We start from the raw sequence: 24,189 nt of genomic DNA, 5'->3' as shown, positions 1-24,189 counted from the left end.
GGCCATTGTTGGGAGATAATTTGTACCTAAACACAGGCTGTTAGTTAAAAGTTCCTACCTTTTCCTTTCAATGCAACCGGTTCCACCCAATGCCTGTAAGGTTCCACCCCGTCCTTCCCTGGTCCTACCATATTAGACATTCTCTGGTCCTACCCATTTAAACGGAAGTTGACACTATGGTGCCACATGTAAATACATCCCCACGGGTGTGCCCACAGAAAAGCTCCTGTCACTTGCCCAAGGACGTTATATTTGGATGTGCCCTCTTATTAATAGGACCTTGCAGTGATACGGACTCGCCATGAAATACGCCTTGGTAAAACCAATTTAAAACTGCTTGCCTGAATACTGTACTATTGGCTAGCTAGCAACTAGCAAGCTAGCTGTGTGTTTGTTCATTTGCCAGCCAAGTGTACTAAACAAAGTGAACTAACGTTAAACTCTAGCAACAACTCTAATTAATCGAACCATTCCCCTTGATACATTTGACGTAATGCCAACAATTTTTCATGCAAGGCCTGACAGTTTGTTCATTATTGTCGTTGTGGTAGCTTTCTACTCATGTGTGCCTCCTATGTTTCGTCTAGACCACAACAGTGGTTGTGACTGTTGGAGTAGTTTTGCTTTCTACTGTGGGCATCATCTGTTACCTGAGCAAGAAGAAAAAACCTATTCTGACCCTCCAGGACCCTTCTATTAAATACAAGCTGAGGCTCATTGATAAGGAGGTAATGTATCGTCTCGACCATTTAATCGGATCAATAATAAGACCAAAATGATGTCTGTATGAACTAATATTCCACACACGAATTATTTATATCGCTTGGTTGGATTTTACCCTGACTCTAATATCTTGTTATAGGTAATTAATCATGATACTCGCAGGTTCCGATTTGCTCTGCCCTCTGAAGAGCATATTCTAGGCTTGCCTGTAGGTACGTTCTCAATGGCTACTTCGGTTTTGGTAATCTTGGACTAAAACTTGCATTATTAAAGCTATAGATAAATCTAACAATAATTTAATAATTGTTGCTAGATTTCAAAGTCAGCATTGGGCCGAATATATTTTGTTGAAACAGTCAGAGTTAGTCTTAGAGTAATTTAACTAAGCTCTTCCATCATTTTCCTCAGGAAAGCATATTTATCTCTCCGCCCATATTGACGGCAAATTAATTGTACGGCCATACACCCCTGTTTCCAGTGATGATGACAAAGGATATGTGGACTTGGTTGTAAAGGTATAGTTGACAAATCAATTCATACAATATTGGAATATGCAATATTGGAATAATAGTAAACTATCCCATGGGATAGTTTACTATTTTTGTTATTCTCATTGCCAACAACTCACTGAATCAACTGATAGAAGCAAGGAAGAAGGAAAATGACTAAATGTTGTAAATGTAAAATACCAAGCAGGTAGCAGTTGTTAGTTTCTTTCATAAAAATGATTTTCCCCACAGATTTATTTCAGGAATGTCCACCCTAAGTTCCCTGAAGGGGGCAAGATGTCCCAGTATCTGGAGAGTCTTGATTTAGGAGATGTTGTGGACTTCCGAGGGCCAGGAGGGCTTCTTGAATACAAAGGACAAGGTTAGTTATACTCTAATCTTTACACTAAGAGTAGTTCTGTGTGTATTGCTGATTTGTGTATTTGGGTGTGTCCAAGTGATTTATATGTGGACACATTACTGAGTTTTTTCAATCCTTTGTGTGCCAAGAGTTGGTAAGAATTAAAATACAGATTAAATTACTCTAGCCCATTTTGCATTAGGCCAATAAAGCCTTTACATTTATACATAGAGAGCTTCAGAAAAACAACAAAAACAAAGCTTGGTAATGCATATAATACAGGCCATTATCTTTATAACAATTCAGATACTATTCTATGACGTTTCTAGTGTTGCTTAATAAAACTTGTTCCAAACTAGTTTCAAACTCTACACACCCTCAACAAATAAGGCTCAATTAAGTTGTGTTACTCTGATTCTTGCTACAGGGCAGTTTGCTATTCAGCCTGAAAAGAAGTCCCCGGCTGAGACCAAAGCTGCACGTTCTGTTGGCCTGATAGCAGGAGGAACAGGTGAATCTTGATCCTGCCAAGGAGACTTTGATTGATGTGGTGCCAAGTATACATGCCTGGTGTGTGTGCTTTTTATTGGTCTACATCCATTCATTCTCTTGATTCCCTCTTGTATGTAGGCATCACCCCAATGCTACAACTAGTGCGTGCTATCCTAAAGGACCCCAGTGACCAGACCTCTTGCAGCCTGCTCTTTGCCAACCAGGTGTTTGGCCTAAATGTTTCCCATCCAGGATTTTGTATTCAACTTGAATTATGATCTAATCATTTCATTGTGTGGTTCTAACCCTTTGGATGACTGTTGGTTTTATATTAGGTTTTGAATAATTTTCCCTTTATTGACAAAATGATGTGTGTGAGTAACAGACTGAGAAGGACATCCTGCTAAGGGATGAGCTGGAGGAGCTGAAGGCCAGGCATCCAGATCGTTTTAGGTTGTGGTTTACTGTTGACAGAGCACCTGAGGGTATGTTTTTTCAAAGCACTATATGCTAGAAGGTAGTAGCTAAGATAGTATTGTGGTCAAATGTTCTTCAAACAGTACTAAATATGTCACATAAATAACTATCTTCTCTTTATTTCTGCTTCTGTTGTCGTCTTAACTCAGGCTGGGAGTACAGTGAGGGTTTCATCAATGCAGACATGATCCAGAAGCAACTGCCTGTCCCTGCTGATGACAGCCTGATCCTCATGTGTGGTCCACCACCCATGATCCAGTTTGCATGTAACCCAAATCTGGACAAGTTGGGATACCGGAACAGTCAGCGCTTTGCCTACTAGCCACCCTTATGTTGCGAGACACCACTGACCTACTGATGTCCTGAGAATGGGTATATCTTATACTTAAAACCACTCTTTGATTCTGGAGGCAAGTACATATGAAAGTACATTTCCTAAAGTCATCTGATGTATCTTGTTCAACTAATGAAGATGGAAGGATAAGAAGTAAAGGATCAGAGAGTTAGTCTTATGTTAGTTGAACACTATACCATGTAAGCCTTTGTCAGAACAGGTTATATTTATTCTCTTTTGCTCTGCCTTTAGACTCCAGTAGATGCAATACACTGGATAAAATGCTGTATTTGAGATGATATATGAATGCATTTTGTTGTGTTTTGCTAATTTAAATAAAATTCAAATATCAGTGAAAGCCACTGATGCAGCATTAAAGAAATGATGTAAGGCAAAAGAAAGTTAATTTCCAAACAGACTCAGTTTTCGTAGGTTTAATCCATGAGTCAAACAAGTAGAGTTCCATCCGTACCTCTCTACCTGTGGCTGTCCCTTGCTCAAGTTGGTTTTTGTTTGGGGGGAAAAATCCCCTATAGGTCTTTGACGTTTGGTTTATCTTCCAAATACCTTCCCAGAATACATGAACCTCTGGGGGTGGTAGTATCTGCAGTGATTTCACTAATGTCTCCAGGAGTGAGGCATCTATTTGCTTTTGACCATTTTTGTCTCTCTTGCAACTAAGGCAGGATTTCAAAAGACCACCGTTTCCAAAAGGGTTCAGCCCCAGGGGCTAGGAAACATGTTCAGCTTCTGATCATGTTTAAACCTCTTTCTAGTGTACAGATCTCCCTGCTGAAGCAGTCCATGAGGTAACATTGGATGGATGTATCTAGACTGTAGCTATGCGAATTCAAGATTTTGAGCCCTTCTACACTTTTGTTCAATGTTGTATGCTTTAAATCCTTTGGTATCCCTTAAGCCTCAGCTATTAACATAAAAATGCTGAAACGCCACTTATAACGCACATAAAACTCGCTTAAAATACCTGCAATGCATTCAAATAATATGCCAGTTAGCATACAATATTTTGTGCGTGGACATTTGACGTTTACTCAATAATAAAAGTGTTTTGTGAGCTGTCCTGAGAACTAGACTACTTCCTCCTTTGCACTCTTTGTTACATTGAATGGAACACCAATAGCATTATTTCGAGAAAAAATTGTTTTTGTATTTGGTCAGATAAGACAAAATGGTAGTTGTAAAATGTCCTCTCCACTAGCGCGCTGTTCAGTTCTATGCTATATTGAATAGGATTATGGGAGATTGTATGCAAATGGAGATACAAAGCTAAATTGTCCGTATAGAATATATATCTGCTGATTCTGCTCAATAGTTAAAGAACAATGTTAAACATGAATAAGATTGATATTAGCTAAATAGATATAATTGCAAAGGGCCGATGCTAGCCTACTGCGGGATAACATTTGCCGTGCACGTCCAAATAGGTGGGGATGCTGGGTCATTGTTTATGAAACGAGACGCGTCAAGCCAGTTGAAACTCGACTTTTTGGTTGTCATTTCATTAGACTAGCGGTGTTGTGTTGACTGCAGGGGGGGGTTCGGCTTGTTTTTGTGTGAGAATCCGGAAGGATCAAATTTCGTTTTACCCTGGAGAGTCTGGTATGTCCGTTCAATGAACATTTTAAAACAGTATCTCACATTATTAGGTTACACTGGCAAAATACATGTCTTTTTACTTTTTGGAGTGAGACCCCTAGTTTTAGTTACACCAGAGATGTGTTAGCTGTGTCTATCGACTGTGTATCTTAGCTACAGAATCGATACCGATTCCGGCTGAATATAACCGAGCTAGGCTACTATTAGCAGAAGCTAGCCAGTTAGCTATTTAACTTGAAATGCAGTGAGCAAGCAATCAGTAATCAAATCAGTTCAATTGTAACTATATATTATGTAGCTATCGTTAGTTAACAGGATTGGGTTGGATGCGTTTGGGTAGCCTTTGTGTGTTCTCATTTGTCTTGTACTGCAGCTAACCTCTATCTTAGTTGTCTAGCTAGCTGTTACTAGCGAACGTCACTCGACATGATCGTGCAATACTGTAGGCTAGTGCTTGTTTCCCCGAATTGGTTCAGTTAGCTAGCTAACTTAACGCGTCGTTAGATTAGGTTGTGGAGAACTGTTTTGTTGTAGCTAGCTAGCTAAACTAGCTTGAGTTGTATAGCTAGTCTACTATTGTGACTTGAGTTTCGCTGCTTGCTAGCTAACGTCAGAGCTAGCTGTTTCTGTAGTCAGCGGGTTCCAAAGTCGCAGCATACGCTAACATCCTAAGTAGAGTTTTTTTTTGTGTCGCCAGGGCTAGACATTTATAATTGTTCTGTGGGTCCGAGATATACTTTTTTTTATTGAATCCATTGATTGAATTCAGGTTGTCTATAGTTTAATACCAGAGTATTGTCAATATACTGACCGCCACAACATTCATATGAAAGGTTTCAGGCCTACTCAACACATTTTGTTTTTCAGTCCAAGAGAGAGTATATAAACCATTTGGACGTGAAGACCCCATAAATTCCTAATCACTTGCAGTTGTCAGAGGTAAATTTGAACCCTTCACTTAAAAGAGAGCTTAGAAGCTGTTTATTTTGCATGTCACAGAGCTTTTATGCATTTGTTATTTTTCAGTGTCCTCAGTGACAACTGAAGTGTCAGGCTTCAGCAGGACACAGAGACGGAGAATAGGACATCAGGCAGTCTCCTTATGTCAGGCCGAAACGGTTCTGCAAGTGATGCAGACTGTCGGATTTCTGAGGACTGTCGCGTCCCAGACGTGGAACTGATGGAGTTGGGACCCCTGCTAGAGGAGGGGGGGCGGCAGTCTGGCAACAAAGGCATGCTGTCAGAGGTGAGTGTTGGAGTAAAATACCTGTATTGAGAATTGTCCTCTAAATAATCACCATGAACTTAACATGCACTCTACTCTATCCACAGGGAGCCTCTGTGCTTGCTGATGACGAGGAGGAGGATGATGAGGTCGGAGAGGTCCTGACATTGCCCCTTCAGGCTCACCATGCCATGGAAAAGATGGAGGAATTTGTACACAAAGTAAGTTCTCTTCTCTGTCATCCTGTGTAAACCTATCTTGGGCACCACAGAGTCAAAATATGTTTTGCACCTGAGGTTGATGTCTGCAACTTGTCAGCTCACTCCACAACTGGTTTTTCCTGTTGGCCCCAGGATTCTTAAGCAATTTATAAACTGAAACAACATATTAATCTTACAGGTGTGGGAGGGGCGCTGGAGGGTCATTCCCTTTCACGTCCTGCCGGAGTGGCTGAAGGACAATGACTACCTCCTCCATGGACACCGACCCCCCATGCCCTCCTTCCGGGCCTGCTTTGGAAGCATCTTCAGGATTCATACAGAGACTGGAAATATCTGGACTCATCTTCTAGGTGAGCTTGAACACACTTTTTGAACTTTTCCCCTTTATGTTATAAATTCCAATTTACCTGTTTGTACGTCAAATGTTCAGACCATATCTGATTTGTATGTTAAAACTTAACTTACAGCTATCTGCCTGTCCGGCAAAATATTCTGTACTACAAAAGTCTACACTACAATGCTTTTTATTAGTGAGAATACAATTTAACATATTAGTTGTAACATTGTAAATGTTAAAGTTCCTCCAGATATTTAGGTTTCTGCATCTTTTGCCTGAACTGGTTCCTATCTCCTGTCAGGATTTGTGGTCCATGTAGGAATCAGGCCCAGAATTTCTAGCTCTAAACTACACTGTGATCCACTTGTGATGACCTCATTCTTTCTTCCCCAGGGCTGATCTTGTTTATTTGTCTGGGTACGCTCACCATGCTGCGGCCCAACATGTACTTCATGGCCCCCCTGCAGGAGAAGGTGGTTTTTGGGATGTTTTTCCTGGGAGCAGTGCTCTGTCTCAGCTTCTCCTGGCTTTTTCACACCGTCTACTGCCATTCCGAGAAAGTGTCTCGCACCTTCTCTAAGTAAGGCCACTCCTCCTCTACCTGGACAATGGGAAAGACAGTGTGATTAAATTACTGTTTGTATTGTTTATCTTTTCATATACACACAAGTGGGATAAATCGAGCATATCTTTTGTGTCATTTAAATGTGACCTGTTGTTGCCAGGCTTGACTACTCGGGCATTGCCCTTCTGATCATGGGCTCCTTTGTGCCCTGGCTCTACTACTCCTTCTACTGTTCCCCTCAACCACGACTCATCTACCTCACCATTGTCTGTGTGTTGGGCATTGCTGCCATCATTGTGGCTCAGTGGGACCGCTTCTCAACCCCCCGGCACAGGCCCACACGAGCAGGTAACATTCACAGTGAAAAGTACAAAATTGTTGCTTTCATACGCTACCTGCTTACTTTATAATAATTTATTTATAATATATTATTAACACCTAACTTCATGTGTCTTACAGGAGTGTTTATGGGTCTTGGACTGAGTGGCATTGTCCCTACCATGCACTTTACCATTGAAGAGGGCTTTGTAAAAGCCACCACAGTTGGCCAGATGGGCTGGTTCTACTTGATGGGGGCCATGTACATTACTGGGGCTGGACTGTATGCTGCCAGGATTCCTGAACGTTACTTCCCTGGCAAGTGTGACATCTGGGTATGTGTATATTGGCAATACTGCACAGGTTTGCTGTCATAACAATGAAATATTGCTAATAAGTGTTGCATAATTCTGATTTGACATCCTTCTTTGTCCCCCATCCTCTCCCTTTCTCTCTAGTTCCATTCCCATCAGATTTTTCATGTGTTGGTGGTGGCGGCCGCCTTCATTCACTTTTATGGAGTCTCTAACCTCCAAGAGTTCCGATATGGCCTGGAGGGAGGCTGCACAGATGATACCCTCCTCTGAGAGGCCTGACCATGTCCCCTTCAGTCTTTCCATGTTTGAAGCCCCTTTCCTATACCCCCAAAAACTGCTGCTGGAACTCAATATGGTCACTTGTTGGTCTTCTCCACTCCTGTCCTTATTTTTTCATGTCATACTTGGTTGATGGTGATGTTTTGGCTCCTTTTACCTTCATTAAAGTAGCATTAGACACTGAACAAAGGAGTGGAATCGCAGTGTTGCAGCACCACTTTTTGTAATAACCTAGGGGTACTCCCTTCATTTTAGCTCATGAAGAACAATATGGGAATTTGGCCAGATTAAAAAGTTCTTAAAGCCCATTTTCAAGAGGCAAATTGTAGATCTTCCTAAATCAAGCTGTTGGAAGATTGTAATTAACATGATGCAGGTTGAGTTTGACTCACTTTTATTCAAGGAACTGGGTTAACAGACCCAAACGGCAACATAAGAGTACTTGAATAAAATGTCTGTCCAATATAATTGAGATGCAATCAAACCATATCTACTTGCTAGATGATAGAAAATATTTGTCAACCTTCTTAATTTGATATTTCACTCAGAATTGACAGCATTATTATTAGACCTTTACTTTGATTTAGTATTTTAAAAATCAAATAATATACATTTTGAATGAACTTTCTCTGTGACTACAAGACTTGGTGTTTGTACCGTATGTCTTCATCCCTTTTCAATCAAACTAAATCTTACAGGATTGATTGCTGGAATGAAACTGTCTGGGCAACGCACAATGGGGGAAATCTGGGAAAAGGTCAAGGTTACCTTCTGATCTTGAGCTCTGTTTCTTTTAAACTATATTTCTGGATGCTATGAAAACGTAAAAGGTCAAATGCACCTTAGCAGTATATATTATTATAACAATTTAAACTGTAAACCACGCAACTGCATGGAACCCACCATGCAGAACATATATGAAATTATCTTTAGTATTCCAGTGCCTTAGGCCACTGGAAATAGTTTTGAAATAGATGGGCCAATATTACAGTCAAGTGAACTTAATTTGGATCTCAAGATATAGTTACCTCTTTGTTTGCTTTTCCATATATCCAATGAGAATTTTGAACTCCATCAATAGGTTTTTTCAAACTGCTGTTTAAGACTTTTTTTTTTTAAAGCTGACTTATTGCGGCTTTATTACAAAGACTAAGCAATCTCTGTATTCTTGACTTTGTGTTGTGTCCTGTGTAGAAAAGTGATGAATCATACATTTGAAATGTAAACATAATAAATATTTATTAATGCTAAAATTGAAACCAATTGAAACATGTTTGTTCTAAAATGTTTCCACACACCCATATACTTACAAATAACATTTTTTCTTTTGTCTTATATTCTTACTAAAACTATGGAATGGTCAAAGGACATTTGCACTGAAAGAGTTGCAGTCGTCTACCATGGAACTTTCGTTAGATGGATTTTGCGGAAGGAATCATATTAACGGTGCACATTATCACGCTGACATGAAATGCCTTAAGATCGCAGGAGGTTGTACCTTTCATTCAATTTAGTTACAATGTGTGTGCTGTACTAGAGTATGGTATTTGTATTAATTCACGATTCACATTGACTGACTTTATAAAGCAGTTTGGCAACACCAAATTGGTAAGGAAAGATGACGAAATAGAGGATACGACTCGGAAGTTCCGGCTAATCAGCTAGCTAGCCAGTTCATTTTATGGTCCATCCTTAATGGTCTGGTTCGCTAGATAGCCAACTCGAATTGTAGAAAATATTTAACTTTGAGATCACCACGTTGGTATTTTTTTATGAATACCAAAGTCAAATAATTTAAATTATATCACCACTCAAAATGGACAACAGTGTAAAGAGCTCCTCATCCGAAGGATCCATTATTGACCGATCTGCACTGGTGTCAGACGATGGGAAGAATAAAAAGTCAGTTTTATGCCAACGTTGCGGATCCAAGGTTCTCTGTTCAGGAATGGCTATTTTTACAGAGAGGGAGGTAAGATTCACACTTAAGGCAATAAAAACAAGTAAGCTGACACACCCAATGTGATACCGAGTAAGATCAATTTCACTGTCATGTCATCTGTCATTTCATATAGCCTACGTAGGCCTATGAAATGTAGGCTACTCGACAAAACATTGTATCATTTAACTGTTTTGTAATTATAGCAGAAGACATTACTTTTTAAAGTGTATTTTGCTCATTAAACAATACCATGTAGCCTACATGGCGTAGTTTGAGACTGCATGGCTTGAAACAATTGACTGTATAAAACTTGGTAACCTATTTATCAAGAATCTTGTGTTTTTTGTTCTTACAATTATTTATTAGATCTTCCTGCCTTCTATGCGAAAAAAGACCACCATCAGCCAATCAGAGGGCTCTGTGGATGGGGACACGCTGACCACGCATTGGTTAGTCGACGACATGTACACCTTTGAGAACGTTGGCTTTACCAAGGACGTGGGGCGAATCAAGTATCTCATTTGTGCAGACTGTGAGATTGGACCCATAGGTTGGCATTGCTTGGATGACAAAAAGAGCTTTTACGTTGCTCTGGATAGGGTCGACCATGCCTAAAATGGTCTGTTGTCAGAACTTTGAAAAACAAGATTTTTGTTTTCTTCTCCAATTGTAATTCATTATTTTTTCCATTCAGCGTGGGGTTGGGTGTTTTATATAAAACATGTTTATCTAACAAATGAATACTCTTTACTATTCTCTTGTTATTCTGATAAAAAATGCTTCTCATATGGATGAATTCTATGAAGCTGTTGATTAATTCACTACTGTAACTATAAGCCCTCTGGTGTAGGTGGACTCAATCTACATGTGCATGTGTACGTATTATTTTCCAAATTAAAAAAATATTATTACTGCCCTCGGTTAATATTAATGGAGATTGAAATTTGAATTGATGTGTTGAACAATTCGTAATATGTTTTGTGCTACAGTATTAGGTAGGCTACTCGTTATCATCTACGATAGACTTGACCACTCCCCGAGTCTCCCCTGCTGACTAGGGAGGGAGGCTTTTGCTTGATGAGTTAAATTAATTTGTGGTATAATAGTCAGTACTGTGGTACTGTTACTATAGGCAAAGCCACTGTTGCTGTTGGTCAGCAGGAAAGTTTGCCTCCATACTAACCATAACAGGATCATCACATCAAGTACCTTTTACAACAAAGTTGCATTCTTTGTACCTAGTCATTTTATAGCATTGAGCATAAACCTAAAAATTAAATTCGTATCATTCAATCCCAAAGTAAATCTGCATTTGCTTTTTCTGATTGTAAAATTAGGCTATGTTAGAAAGGGTATGCTTGTTACGTCCAGAATGTGTAGTTATCGAGCATTTTTCACATTATATGTAACATATACAAACATACCTAGTTATATCGCATTTGTGATCACTGTTCCAACACACCCTCTCCTGGCAGAGAACGACTACCCAATCATGAAGTCTATCGAGGCCATTTAAAAAACGAGGTCCGGTCACTATGATGTTATGATATGAATACGCTTATCTTTACGTTTGTCTTGAAACATAACTTTTGCAGACTAGTTGACACCGAAAATGTTTCCTTCGTTTTGAAAAGAAAAACTCAATTTAACGATCTGCTACATTTTTCAGTAATCCGTTGCCCTATTCTACGTCAAATACTTATATATACTTGTTGGTATAATCTTAGTAAGGAAGTACAGAGAACACTTCAGTATGCCCTTGCTATGTACTAAACTGATTGATTCATTTTAGTTGCTGACGCGCACTCAAATTCTATCTACATTTGACTGTACAATGAAATGTGGATACACATTTTCTTTTGACCTAGATTATAATATTAAGGGATTTATAAATAATTGTGACTTTTGCATCTATCACAAAAGTTGTGTTTTTATTTATATGTGGATTCTTTGTTGCCATTGTGCATAACTCAAGGTCTCTACTTTCTGAAGCGGAAGTAGGAGTTGTTCCACGACTCGGATAGTGCGTGAGAGCAACTGTGGTGATGTTCTTAATTGACCGATTTAAAGGGAGTAGCTAGTTCAATAGAGAAGACAGTTTTATTGAAGTTTAGTTAGAACATTGTAATAGTACATCTCTAATATTTTAAATGAAGATGCAACGATGACCCAACAACCACTAAACGAGTTCATTGCTCCACCGGAGTGTCCTGTTTTTGAGCCCAGTTGGGAGGAATTTGCCGATCCATTTGCGTATATCAACAAAATACGTCCTATTGCAGAGAAAACTGGAATCTGCAAAGTTAGACCGCCGCAGGTTGGTGTATTTTATCAGGCTGCAAATCAAATCTTTTTAAGCTAGAGTTGGTCAACAATCGTTGAGATTATGTTTGGCCGTTATGTTGTTTTTTAGACAGATTTTCAACATGGCGGATTGGCTTCAGTTGAATTGTTAGCTAGCTTGCTAGCCCTATGCAAACGTAACGTAGTTGTCTAGCTAGTGTGGTGTGTATTAGTAACTGCATGTCCACTCATGCACGCGCTCGAATCATCATCTTTTAGTCGCTACAAAGTTACATCTGAAAAACACTCTCTAAAGTAATTAGCACCTAAGCGTTATATACGTTGACTTTTAACGTTTCTAGGTGAAGAGTACTTCATTATAAATTGGTCGTGTATTACAAGCAGACTTGCTCACTTCCTTTTTGGAGTTGGATGTTTTGAAAGGACACGGAAATGATATTCACCATCATGCCGCTTGACATTAACCATGTTCATTTAGCATCTACAGTAATTAAAATACGGCTGTTGCATACTTACAGGCTCACAGCTTAATACAAAAGTCGTCTTAACATGGTTCATCCCATTGCATTGCCTTGTTTTTAATGCTTGCCGTGACAGCTACGTGCATCGTGACCACGTCTTTATGGAGAGGAACGGAAGGATGGGTTGTAAAATGGAAGTGTATATTGTAGAAATTGTAGAATCTACAAATGTGCAAAATACATTTCTAAATAAGTTTATCACAACACTGAATGACTTTGGTATTTACTTCCTAAATTTACCAATCATTTGGATAGGTGTAGGTTGGTTTAAGGCACCCTACAGTATCGTTGAAAAGTCTCGTCAAGGGTATTAGGAACAGCTTATAGTGTTACATGATGAGATATTGTGGTGTATTTGCCAACAACTGCCTAGACCAGTTCATCATAAGTGTTTGATGTGGACCTGGCTTGGACAAGTCCTCCATTTTTTTGACTGCATTATTCCAAATGGATTTTGTTTTGCATATGGACAAACTGGGTAGTCAATTAAATTCCCTGTATTAATCATACATTATTCGTGTGTTGAACTGTTACAGAATAAGTAAAAACTGAAGTAATACACAAAATATAATATACAGTTGTTATTATCTTAACATATACTGCAGATGGCATTAGAGAGTTATCTTTGTCATGGTTTGTTTAGGCTAATCGATTCATTTTAAACATTGTACATGATAACCCACAATTTCTTTATTTAAATGAAAGCTTGCATCGTCTTGCTTCAGATGATACAGCCTAAGCAATGTGAATACACAGGAAGGCACTACTTTACTTTAAAAGGCTGTTTTGCATGTGGGTGTAATATTTAAAGCATATAGTTAAAAAGATAGCCTACTGTCCCAATAGTGTACAGTGCCTGCGAGGCAGTCATTGAGTAAGATGTCGGTGACACCATAGTTCTAGATAGTGCAGTGCCCGTGATGCAGCTGATGATACCAGTTTTTCTCAGTGGCTTTGGTACATTTCTCAGGTCGCTATTTAAATACTTGGACAACCTCCACATCATGTGCACATATAACCCTCCAAATATATATTTATAAATAAATGTTTTGCCATATCTCAAGCTATGGTTTTCTCTAGATTTGGTTAATTGACTCTTCCAAGTTGAGGGTGAACTGTGAAAAGACAGTGGTGCTCAGTTGATAAGATGGTATTGTTTGCTCCTCTAGGAATGGCAGCCACCATTTGCATGTGATGTGGACAGACTGCATTTCAACCCCCGGATACAAAGGCTTAATGAGTTGGAGGTATGTCCTTTTTTTCAGTTTGTGATTATTAGTCTATACAAATATTGAATTTAATGTACTTAACCACAAGTCAAAAGATGAGGGAAACATATTTGTGCTGGTAAAGCTCAGCATTATTCACTTCTTCCAGGAAGTGTAGTGGAGAATCTTTTATTTTTTTATTTTTCTCAAAATAATCGTACAACACTGCAATTGGGATGGTGGCATATTTTTTATTTTTCTATTGTTTGTCTGTATTGAGTAGGCTCAGACCAGAGTCAAGCTCAACTTCCTTGATCAAATAGCCAAGTTCTGGGAGCTGCAAGGATGCACATTGAAAATTCCTCATGTAGAAAGAAAGATTTTGGACCTATACCAACTCAACAAGGTATGTAGCCTACTACGCCTTTCACACCCTGGTTGTAGCGCATACGACATCATTAATTGAACAGCGTGCCGCTCATTTTGATGTGTCTCAACCTGAAAACTTACTGAGTTACATATGTTCTTCCCAGTTGGTGAAGGATGAAGGGGGGTTTGATGCAGTATGCAGAGAGAGGCGATGGAGTAAGATATCTGTTAAAATGGGGTTTGCTCCTGGTAAGGCTATTGGCTCTCATCTACGGGCGCACTATGAGAGGATCCTTTACCCGTACAACTTGTTTCAGACTGGAGCTAACCTTCTGGTAAGTCACGACTCTCCCTGTTTGGCACTCTTGTAACTGTCATATGCATACCCAAAACACACACAGCTCTCCTCATTACCATTTCTTTCAAAAAGGAACTTTTACTATGTAAGGAGTTGGTTCCACCATCTGGCCTACTGAGTTATAGATGTGACCTGAAAGAAGACCTGTGTCACTGAAACTTTAAAGTTTTGTGGCTTGTTTCTTTCCCATTTTTGTTTATTTATTTCATTCTTCCCTTTTCCCTGTTTTCTCCTTGTATAGTAGCTGCATCATGAGACTATTAAATCAGGCTCAATTGTTGTTCTGATTAAGCAGCTGCACTCCAGTGATTTATTGTGCAGAACCTGTCTTTGTGATGTCTCTACAATCCCATTCTACTGTTTCACGCAGAAACCCACCTTGACCAGTGACACCAAGGACAAGGAGTACACTCCCCATGATCTGCCCCAACGCCAGTCTGTCCAGCCCGTGGAGAATTGCAGTGTGGCGCGCAGAGCAAAGCGCATGAGATCAGAGGTGAGTCCCTTCCCTGTTCTTGCTGCCCTATCATAGTACATCATGCAGATGAGGTAGGCCCACTTTGTAACTTCATTTGCACAAAACAAGATCAGTGTCTATCAAATACCGATGTCTTCTGAGAAATCCCACTGTTTTTCTTACTGTCTTGAATGTTTTACTTCATTCTTTCTCCGGTCTCATTGGCAGGGAGGATGTGTAAAGTCTGAGCCAAGCGAAGTGTGTGAAAATCGGCCGAATCTTAGAAGGAGGATGGGCTCATGTGTGGTCAAACCAGAGCCTGGTGAGCATTGACAAAAGATTTGATCAGTTTAGTCTCCAGTCTAGATTGCACCAAATATGTACATGATGTTTTGCAAGTATTGTAGAAGGAAAGAGATTTTACAATATACTGTAAGAACAAGACTTTTGCTATAGTTAAATCGCTGATCTCAGTTGACCATTTTACAACTGCCTTCCAGGGAAAATTACACCTGTTGAGGTGAAACAGGAACTCATACAGCATGAGGAGCTAATCACGGACAAAGAAAATTTACTGACTAAGAAAAACGACCCCACAGTGAGTAAAGTTTATTACAAAAAACACTTTTATACTATACGCCTCTTTTATACTTGGATTATGATAGAAAAAGCATTTGAGCAGTGTGTGTTTGTTTTTAAATACTTTCTATGACGGCGTCCACCTGTATGGTATATGACTTCCACTATATTATATTTGTTGATTTAATATATGGAGAAGGCCTAACCTAACCCTGTGCTGTATTCCTAGATGGACCAATACATGTGTCTAGTGTGTGGCAGTGGGACTGCAGAGGACCGTCTGCTGCTGTGTGATGGCTGTGACGACAGCTACCACACTTTCTGTCTGATCCCACCTCTCCATGATGTCCCCAAAGGAGACTGGAGGTGTCCCAAGTGTCTGGCGCAGGTGTTCGATTTTCTGCCACTCTCTCCCCATCCTTATTATCCTAATGCACTGATTGTATGAAAACAGAACATACACATGCAACCAATGGAGCTATTCCTGCTGTTTACTTACTCCTCCAAAATCAAGTAAAGCTAATTGTGTTCTGCTTATTTGATTAGAACAATTAATTGAGGGTATTTGATGTGTACATATACTTTGTACAATTTTAGATCTTGTTCTATTGTCCATCCTTAGGAATGCGGCAAACCTCAGGTGGCCTTTGGCTTTGAGCAGGCCAGCAGGGACTACACCTTACAAACTTTTGGAGACATGGCTGATTCCTTTAAGTCAGACTATTTCAATATGCCAGTTCATGTAAGTTTTGCAAAGGTTGTTCCTCCTCAGGCATAAACAAATGCCTTATATTCTGTTGTGCAGCCGGACTCCTTGGACCTAGGTTAAATGACTGTTCTCTTTGTCAGATGGTTCCAACAGAACTGGTTGAAAAGGAGTTCTGGCGTATGGTAAGCACCATTGAGGAGGATGTCACTGTGGAGTATGGGGCAGACATCGCCTCCAAGGAATTTGGCAGTGGTTTCCCTGTCAAGAATGGACCATTCCAAGTTTCCTCTGAGGATGAGGTAGGCACAATACATGCTTACCTTCCATTTATGACTGAGCATTTTTCAAACTACTAGACCTTCCTAAGGTTTATTGATAATGGTGCATTAAAGGCAGAATCGGTAATGTTGAGACACACTTTTTGTCATATTTGCTGAAATAAACTTCAAATCCTGATCACAACCAATACATATAACGTTTTTACAGTAAAATGAAATATATCCGGTATCTTTGGGCTTCTCTGTTATAAACACGACCAATCTTTTTAGTTTGGACCGAATGGATGGCATTTGGACCGAATGCAAATATTAGACAGGCTACTTGTCTGTCTACTTACCTCCCCTGCAGTAGTCAGGCAGTGCGTTCATGTGTTTTGGGGGAGGGGCTTTGAAGGGAGGGGTTGGGATATTTTGGTTTGAATCATTTTGAATTTCAGCCAAAATTGGTAGGTTCGTAAAACATTGTTACATAAGTTGACCTATTAGCTGTTGAAAACGTCACCTGGAGGTATGTAGAACAGTATATTGAGTCCTGTCTCTGACTCATAGGAGTACCTCAGCAGCGGCTGGAATCTGAACAACATGCCAGTGATGGAGTCTTCTGTGCTGACTCATGTTACGGCTGACATCTGTGGGATGAAGTTACCCTGGCTTTATGTCGGCATGTGCTTCTCTTCCTTCTGTTGGCACATCGAGGACCACTGGAGCTACTCAATCAACTACCTACACTGGTACAGCACACACTTTCAGGCCTAATTGGATTCTAGTAGTTATTTCTAAATGTTATTAATCAAACAGTTTTTCCTCATGTAAATGTCATGCATGCTTCTGTGGATGAATAGCCAATGGTGTTTTTGACTTGATGGTTGCTGTGTCCCCAGGGGGGAGCCCAAGACGTGGTATGGAGCTCCTGGTTATGCTGCTGAACAGCTGGAGGGGGTCATGAAGAAACTGGCCCCTGAGCTCTTCGAATCCCAGGCTGATCTTTTGCACCAGCTGGTCACAATGATGAACCCCAACACACTCATGAACCATGGAGTTCCGGTAAACAAAAACACGCCCACAACCATCACAATTTAAGATGGTGTCTCACCCTTTACACGCTTTGCAAATGTTATACATAACCATGACATCATTCTTCTAGATTTTTCGGACAAACCAGTGTGCTGGGGAGTTTGTTATCACCTTTCCCAGAGCCTACCACAGTGGATTTAACCAGGGCTTCAACTTTGCTGAGGCTGTCAACTTCTGCACTATGGACTGGGTTAGAAACCTCAATACTAATTCAGAGACACATCTAAACTGACATTACTTGTAAATAATCGCATTGTTTAACTGTCCAGAACACAAGCTTGCATTGTTCTGATGCTGTTGCTTTGTTCTCCTGTTGAGCAACTTACTCTGTTGTTCTCAGATGCCAATGGGTCGTCTGTGTGTGGACCATTACCGGCAGCTGAATAGGTACTGCGTCTTCTCCCATGATGAGATGGTTTGTAAGATGGCCTCCAAGGCCAGTACCATGGATGTGGTCCTAGCCTCAGCTGTGCAGAAAGACATGGTGAACATGATTAAGGAGGAGGAGGACCTACGGGGCAAAATCAGCAAGTTGGTAAGAGAACCATGTCGTAACTCTTTCATACTGTTGGAATGACCGTCAGTTCAGGGTTGTCTCATCAACTTGAATATTTTCCAGAAAACATTTGGGTCCATAAAGGTGATGACAAATGACCAATGACAAAGCACAAAGATCAAAATTGGTTATCATTGCAACTTAATAATGCTGGTGTTTTTTGTTTTCTTTAGCAAAATGTTTAGGGCATTTTTGCTTTAATGGGACAGAGATAGTGAAAAGTGACAGGAAGTGTGAGAGAGGGAGAGAGAGCGGTAAGGCCTTAGCCCTATAAGCTAATCTTAGACCCTACATGGTACCCACACTTAACCAGTGAACCTACGGGGCACCCAAAATGTTTTGAAAGGTTTGAGCGTTGTGCAGTAATGCCTCTACCATGTGTCTGTGTCCCTAGGGTGTGCTGCACTCCCAGAAGGTAGAGTATGACCTGATGCCAGATGAAGAGCGTCAGTGCTCCAAATGTCGGACCACCTGCTACCTGTCTGCCCTCACCTGTCCCTGCAGTCCCGGGCAGCTGGTGTGTCTGCACCATGCCCAAGACCTCTGCTCCTGCCCCCCTGAAAACTATACTCTCCAGTGAGTATATTCCTACTGGTACCACATAGTGGTACATAATAAGACATCATTTTCCCCATGTTGATCCGTTTCATGTAAGTGGAAATGGAAGGAAAGTGAAAGTTGTAAACACTGTTGTATATCCTGCGTGTATTTGATCGTACAGCTACAGGTTCACTCTGGCACAGTTGTACCCCATGTTTGAAGCGGTGAAACTACGTGCTGAATCCTTAAGTGAATGGGTCTATAACGTCACTGACATACTGGAGGCCAAACAAGACAAGAAGAGAGGCGAGTTGTTTATTATAACAATTGTGACCTAATAATTAGACTAATTGTTAGATTAGACTTTTTTTCTACAATGCTTAGTGTATTGTGAGTGTGTTTGGGCTTGGACTAACTGCAGTTTCTGTGTGCCCAGGTCTGGAGGAGCTGCGCTCCTTGGTGGAGGAGGCTGAGGTGAAGGCGTTCCCCGAGAAGGACCTCCTGCAGCAGCTACGTGCCGTCACCCAGGACGCAGAGAAGTGTGCTGTAATGGCTCAGCAGCTACTCAATGGGAAGAGGCAGACCAGGTACTAATACAGCATTGACAACACACACTCTTATTTAACTTCATGCAACAATTTCCAGTGTTTATGTTTATATTAAACAGCAAGTTCACAGAAGAAAATGCAGTTTGGCTGGCAGTTCTCAAAGTGTGTCTGGTTTTGTCAGGTATCGGTCTGGAGGAGGGAAGACCCAGAGCCAGAACCTGCTCACTGTGGAAGAGCTGAGGTCATTTGTCCAGCAGTTACATGACCTGCCCTGCAACATCCGCCAGGCCCCTTTACTGAAGGTACAGCAGCCCCAGATATTTACCTCTACGGTTAAATACATGGTATGTTTTTCAGTTACAATGCAATGCACCTATTGCACCGTTACGAAACAATTACACCAAAGATCATATGTGGTGTAATTTTATAGTTAAACTTATTTTGAACCATCAGGACCTCCTGAAGCGGGTGGAGGACTTTCAGCAGTGCAGTGAGAAGCTCCTCATTGAGGAAGCCCCCAGTCCCACAGAGCTGCAGGGTCTGCTGGACATAAGCCTTGGCCTGGATGTGGAGCTCCCGCAGTTGGCCCCGCTCAGGGAGAGGTTGGAGCAGGCCCGGTGGCTGGAGGCTGTGCATCAGGCAAGCAGCAAGACCCAAAGCCTGTGTCTGGACACCATGAGGAGGCTGATAGACCAAGGAGTAGGCCTGGCCCCACACAGCTCTGTCGAGAAGGCCATGGCCCGACTGCAAGAGCTTCTCACAGTTTCAGAGCACTGGGAGGAGCGGGCGCTTAGCCTCATGGAGGCCAGGTGAGGCTTGGGCAGAGGACATGTTATCAATCCACCAGGGAAAATCCAGCCATTATCTTTGCTAAAAAAATAAAATAATACAGCGCCCTTAAAGGTTGACCTTTCCACTTTTAACCTTTCCTGTGAATTATGTAGAAGTTGTCAGCTACACTCCCAAATATATTTTGAGGTTGCATAGATTAAATTTCGGGAGCATATATGACCAAAATAGTTGCAATGTTGAGCCGTGAAAAGGAGAAAAATTTAATATGAGTAAGAACTTTTTATTCGTCGAGTGTTTTATCATTTAAAATGTAATATGAAATTGGCCTCCATGTGGTCATTTTATATAAACTATTTATTAATTTACAGAAAATTCACCATAATGTGATATGTATCGTTATCGGGATATAAAATTATTTTTATCAGGATATAAGATTTTGGTCATATCGCACAGCCCTACTGTCGATGCATAGTATTGACGCCTACCCACTATAGAAGCTGCTTTGAAATTCAACCTAAGCACAGGGATATGTGCAAGGTTGGCAAAGCTGCTTCCTGATGGATTAACAGGATCAGTTTGTTGTGAAAGTACTTCGCTGGCTAATGGCAGAGTTCTGATAGAGAGACCAGTCTGTCATTTCTACCAGTTTAATGGGTGATTTTCTTTCTACAGATTACATTAGAAAGTATCAGTTTGACTTGCCTGACATGTTACTTTAAATTAGTTACTACTGTATATTGGACTGGTCATAACTCCATTGCAAAGATCAATACCAGACAATGTATTTTCATAAATTAGTACTTCAAACTGTATATAAAAGTTGTGTGATATCTTAAATAATTTCTTTATAGGCCACATCACTGTGTGAAGACTGTAGAGGCAGCTCTACTGGAGGTGGAGAGCATTCCGGCATACCTTCCCAACTGTCTCCATATGAAGGACACGGTCCTCACAGCCAAATACTGGCTACAGGAGGCAGAGACCCTCCAGGTAAGATCATGAAAGCAGTACAACCAAACAAAGCCCAGTGGATAATATATAAATGGCCCACATTTTTTTGATATAAATGAAATTTGTTTTAAAGAAGGTTAAGTGTGTTGAGGATTACTACTTAAGTGTAAGACACTTAAGTGTTATGTTTTGTCTGTGCAGCTTGGGGGGCGTATTCCATTGCTGGACAGTCTTTCTGACTTGGTGGTCCGAGCAAAGGCCATCCCAGTATGGCTTGATCCTCTAGCTCGACTGGAGGCCACGGTTTCTGATGTGCAGGCCTGGAAGGAGAGCGCAGCCAAGACTTTCCTGACTAGGAACTCTGCCTATTCTCTTTTAGAGGCAAGAAATTAATGATAACATAAATGTACATGAATTCATGTGATCCAAGGCAACTTGCTTAACAGTTAATATTTTTTGTGTACAGGTACTGTGTCCGAGATGGACGTGTGAAGTGTGGACTGGGCCTCCAAAGACAAAGCCTAAAAGAGTAAAGGACATTAGTCCAAGCAACAAGAGAAACTCAGCCAAGCTAGACTGTCTGGCAGATGTTGAGAGGGCTCTCTCAGAAAGCAAGGACTCTGCTTCTGCTGTAAGTGTTTGGGATAGAATGTATTTGTTTTGGTGTTCTGTCGCAGTAGTTTCATTTTTGCATAGGATGCATAATGTGACTCTGTCCTTGTGTAGATGGCCACTCTGGCTGAGGTACATCAGAGAGAGATGGAGACCCTACTGACTCTAAGAACATCCAACGAGTCCAAGATCCTCACAGGGGACTGTAGTGCACTCCGGGTGTGTGTGTGCCACAAGGCCCCATCAGGTGCAATGTTCCAGTGCGAACTCTGTCGAGGCACCTTCCACAGCAGATGTGTGTCTGTTGACCCTCAGCCCAACCAGCCCTGGCTGTGTCCGCTGTGTCTGCGGTCTGAGAAGCCCCCTTTAGACAGGGTACTGCCCCTACTGGCGTCTCTGCAGAGGATCCGGGTGCGGCTGCCCGAAGGGGACGCCCTCCGCTTCCTGATTGAGAGGACCGTCCGCTGGCAACACAGAGTACAACAGGTGTCTGCTGATGGGATGCTGGAGGGTCTTTCCCCCATGACTCATCAGCACTGGAGCTTATCCAGTCCTATCACAGGGGCCAATGGAAAAGTAGGCACCTTTCCTGTCAACATAATTTCACTAGCTGTCAGATGATGGATTTAGTTGTTTTTTTTATTAGAGGATTTCTTCTTATGGTTCTCCTGTTTTACAGGTGAGACAATGGCTTGGGATGTCTCAGGATACGAATGGGGTGTCTTTCTACACAGACAATCAATGCATTCCTCTCAAGGGTTAGTGTTGGAATATTTATCATCCAATGCACATATCCTAGGCCCTATTAGCCACCAAGATAAGCCAGGTTCACCACTATGTTTTCGTTTCCTCCAGGACTGAGCCCTGAATTGGAAGAGTTAGTGGTGGAGGGCTTTCTGCTACAGGTGACACTGCCTGAGATGCAGCAGCTGTACCGATCCTTATTCCACAGACTGTTACCCAGGCCATCAGACAGCCCCAACTCCCAGCACAGCACAGATCAGGACCAACACCAGCACCACCCTCCATCCCACCAGGTAATTTAGACTTAACAGACAAGAAAATGATGTTTGCTTATTACTTTGCTATCATCTTTTTCTTTTCATTTATCAACAAAATCCCTCATGGTGTGTGTGTGTTTTTCTGTTTTTTTTAAAGACCAGAGTAGTCAGTCTTCAGAAGGAGGCGGTAAACGGCCAGAGCAGCAAGAAGAACAAGCGACGCAAGGAAAGCTCAGACTCTCCGAGCAGGGACAAGGCTAAGAAGCCTCGTAAGAAGAGGGACAAATCAAGCAAGGAAAGTAAGCGCAAAGAGTCCAAGGAGACCTCGCCCCCCACCAACACACTCTCGGACCGCTCCCCGTCAGATTCAGAAGGTGAAGACCTGTCACTGTGTGCTGCTCCATGGTGCAGGGAACCAGAGGGAAAGCAGGTTAGTATCTCGCAGTATAAAATGTTATAGTATATATTTGAGCAAATATGACGTGAAGTGCTTCTCAACAACATTACCTACCCTGCCTTTAACATGGATAACACAATTACAAAACATTTTCAGAACTCAACCTTTTGATTCTTATTGATTCTTCCCCCCTCTGTTGCCCCTCATCATCATTCTCAGGTGAATTGGGTCCAATGTGACGGCAGTTGCAATCAGTGGTTCCACCAGGTCTGTGTGGGTTTGTCTGCTGAGCAGGCGGAGAAGGAAGACTATATCTGCATAAGCTGTACACAGCCAGACTTTGATTCGAGGAAGTGAAGACCAAAAAACTGTTTTGAAGAATCAGTTTTGTTCCAAGTCAAATCTGACTTGTATCTACAAGTCATATCTGAACTGTCTGCCCTGTGAACCGGTTGCCCTCCCTTTTGATCTTGCTCTTGGTGACAACGGTGCTACTTCCCCACTTCTTCCTCAAACTACTGTACATTGCAAAGCTACAAAGACTTTTGTCACTGTATTGTTATAGTGGCTGGCTTCCCAGCCAATCAACTCATCTTTCCAAGCAATGACTTGATGCAGATAGTACCACATTAGGTTCCAACTGCAAAGTGGGGCAAAACCTTTCACTCGACTTATTTTCATGCATTTGTTATGTGAACCAACAATGCAGGGATTTCTTTTTCAACCAAAATAAGTCAATTGGACAACACATTTTTGGAACCTACTGTTTTGTACATGCATCTGAACAATGTGAACCCTCTTCCAACAATTGTAGAGCTAATATTATTATTATCTGAGCAATAACTGAACTATTTGAGTTCAGTTTTATCTGAGCTATGTTTGTGCTTAGAAATGGTTTGATAGAAGGCTCTCTTAGGCTTTAGGGTGAAGATGTATTGTTTTTGGACTTGTAACATGGCTAATACAAATTGTGTGATTTAGCTAACTGCCACGGGTATGACACTTCCCTCCTTTCGAGTAAATAATATAATTCATATGTTGCTGTTTGCATTATAAAATAAATACATTTGTTTCCATTAGTATGTGAATTATTTATTGTAAAAAATTTTGTCACGACTTGTAGTATCGCTGGAGTAACTGCACAGAGCTAATCCATCAGTATCCTTGTATTGCAAAAAAGAAAATGCAATTTCTAGCTGTCATCTAACCATGATTTTTAGAGGCGGCTGAAATTGGGGG

At 41.1% G+C, this 24,189-nt stretch overlaps 4 protein-coding genes across 4 annotated transcripts; all 4 read left to right on the top strand.

Annotated features, from left to right (window-relative positions):
• Positions 1-168: 168 nt before the first annotated feature.
• LOC134024858 (NADH-cytochrome b5 reductase 3) lies at positions 169-3,963 on the top strand. The gene is made up of 9 exons (XM_062467580.1): positions 169-316; positions 588-728; positions 863-935; positions 1,132-1,238; positions 1,464-1,593; positions 2,000-2,083; positions 2,203-2,288; positions 2,450-2,549; positions 2,691-3,963. Exons 1-9 carry the CDS (start codon positions 302-304, stop codon positions 2,861-2,863), a joined length of 909 nt encoding a protein of 302 aa, XP_062323564.1. The 5' UTR covers positions 169-301; the 3' UTR covers positions 2,864-3,963.
• Positions 3,964-4,348: 385 nt separating this feature from the next.
• adipor1a (adiponectin receptor 1a) lies at positions 4,349-9,017 on the top strand. The gene is made up of 9 exons (XM_062467569.1): positions 4,349-4,495; positions 5,360-5,431; positions 5,519-5,738; positions 5,825-5,938; positions 6,117-6,288; positions 6,669-6,855; positions 7,001-7,188; positions 7,300-7,493; positions 7,617-9,017. Exons 3-9 carry the CDS (start codon positions 5,595-5,597, stop codon positions 7,743-7,745), a joined length of 1,128 nt encoding a protein of 375 aa, XP_062323553.1. The 5' UTR covers positions 4,349-4,495; positions 5,360-5,431; positions 5,519-5,594; the 3' UTR covers positions 7,746-9,017.
• A 154-nt stretch (positions 9,018-9,171) lies between these two features.
• On the top strand, positions 9,172-11,006 carry rabif (RAB interacting factor). The gene is made up of 2 exons (XM_062467591.1): positions 9,172-9,726; positions 10,063-11,006. The coding sequence occupies exons 1-2, from the start codon at positions 9,571-9,573 to the stop codon at positions 10,309-10,311; spliced, it is 405 nt and encodes a 134-aa protein (XP_062323575.1). The 5' UTR covers positions 9,172-9,570; the 3' UTR covers positions 10,312-11,006.
• A 703-nt stretch (positions 11,007-11,709) lies between these two features.
• kdm5ba (lysine demethylase 5Ba) lies at positions 11,710-24,029 on the top strand. Its single transcript, XM_062467522.1, has 27 exons — positions 11,710-12,013; positions 13,691-13,768; positions 14,013-14,135; positions 14,263-14,433; positions 14,827-14,952; positions 15,142-15,235; positions 15,414-15,511; positions 15,722-15,880; positions 16,115-16,234; positions 16,342-16,500; positions 17,029-17,210; positions 17,361-17,523; positions 17,624-17,743; positions 17,894-18,088; positions 18,504-18,685; positions 18,831-18,955; positions 19,086-19,236; positions 19,379-19,499; positions 19,651-20,006; positions 20,841-20,979; positions 21,142-21,321; positions 21,407-21,571; positions 21,667-22,128; positions 22,232-22,310; positions 22,408-22,589; positions 22,711-22,983; positions 23,170-24,029. Exons 1-27 carry the CDS (start codon positions 11,861-11,863, stop codon positions 23,305-23,307), a joined length of 4,494 nt encoding a protein of 1,497 aa, XP_062323506.1. The 5' UTR covers positions 11,710-11,860; the 3' UTR covers positions 23,308-24,029.
• The last annotated feature ends 160 nt before the right edge of the window (positions 24,030-24,189 follow it).

Source organism: Osmerus eperlanus, chromosome 1 (genome assembly GCF_963692335.1).
Source record: "Osmerus eperlanus chromosome 1, fOsmEpe2.1, whole genome shotgun sequence".
NCBI classification, from domain to species: Eukaryota; Metazoa; Chordata; class Actinopteri; order Osmeriformes; family Osmeridae; genus Osmerus; species Osmerus eperlanus.
The sequence above is the reverse complement of the archived record's forward strand: the minus strand, read 5'-3'. Positions and strand labels throughout refer to the sequence as shown.

Bases quoted from the DNA above. Each gene is read 5' to 3' on its own strand.
- LOC134024858 (XM_062467580.1), top strand. The intron at 1,239-1,463 runs GTATAGTTGACA...TTTTCCCCACAG, and splicing joins ATGTGGACTTGGTTGTAAAG to ATTTATTTCAGGAATGTCCA. The intron at 2,550-2,690 runs GTATGTTTTTTC...GTCTTAACTCAG, and splicing joins TGTTGACAGAGCACCTGAGG to GCTGGGAGTACAGTGAGGGT.
- adipor1a (XM_062467569.1), top strand. From the start codon at position 5,595: ATGTCAGGCCGAAACGGTTCTGCAAGTGATGCAGACTGTCGGATTTCT. The intron at 5,939-6,116 runs GTAAGTTCTCTT...TTAATCTTACAG, and splicing joins TGGAGGAATTTGTACACAAA to GTGTGGGAGGGGCGCTGGAG. The intron at 7,189-7,299 runs GTAACATTCACA...TGTGTCTTACAG, and splicing joins GCACAGGCCCACACGAGCAG to GAGTGTTTATGGGTCTTGGA.
- rabif (XM_062467591.1), top strand. From the start codon at position 9,571: ATGGACAACAGTGTAAAGAGCTCCTCATCCGAAGGATCCATTATTGAC. The intron at 9,727-10,062 runs GTAAGATTCACA...ATTATTTATTAG, and splicing joins CTATTTTTACAGAGAGGGAG to ATCTTCCTGCCTTCTATGCG.
- kdm5ba (XM_062467522.1), top strand. From the start codon at position 11,861: ATGACCCAACAACCACTAAACGAGTTCATTGCTCCACCGGAGTGTCCT. The intron at 14,434-14,826 runs GTAAGTCACGAC...TGTTTCACGCAG, and splicing joins AGACTGGAGCTAACCTTCTG to AAACCCACCTTGACCAGTGA. The intron at 15,236-15,413 runs GTGAGCATTGAC...ACTGCCTTCCAG, and splicing joins TGTGGTCAAACCAGAGCCTG to GGAAAATTACACCTGTTGAG.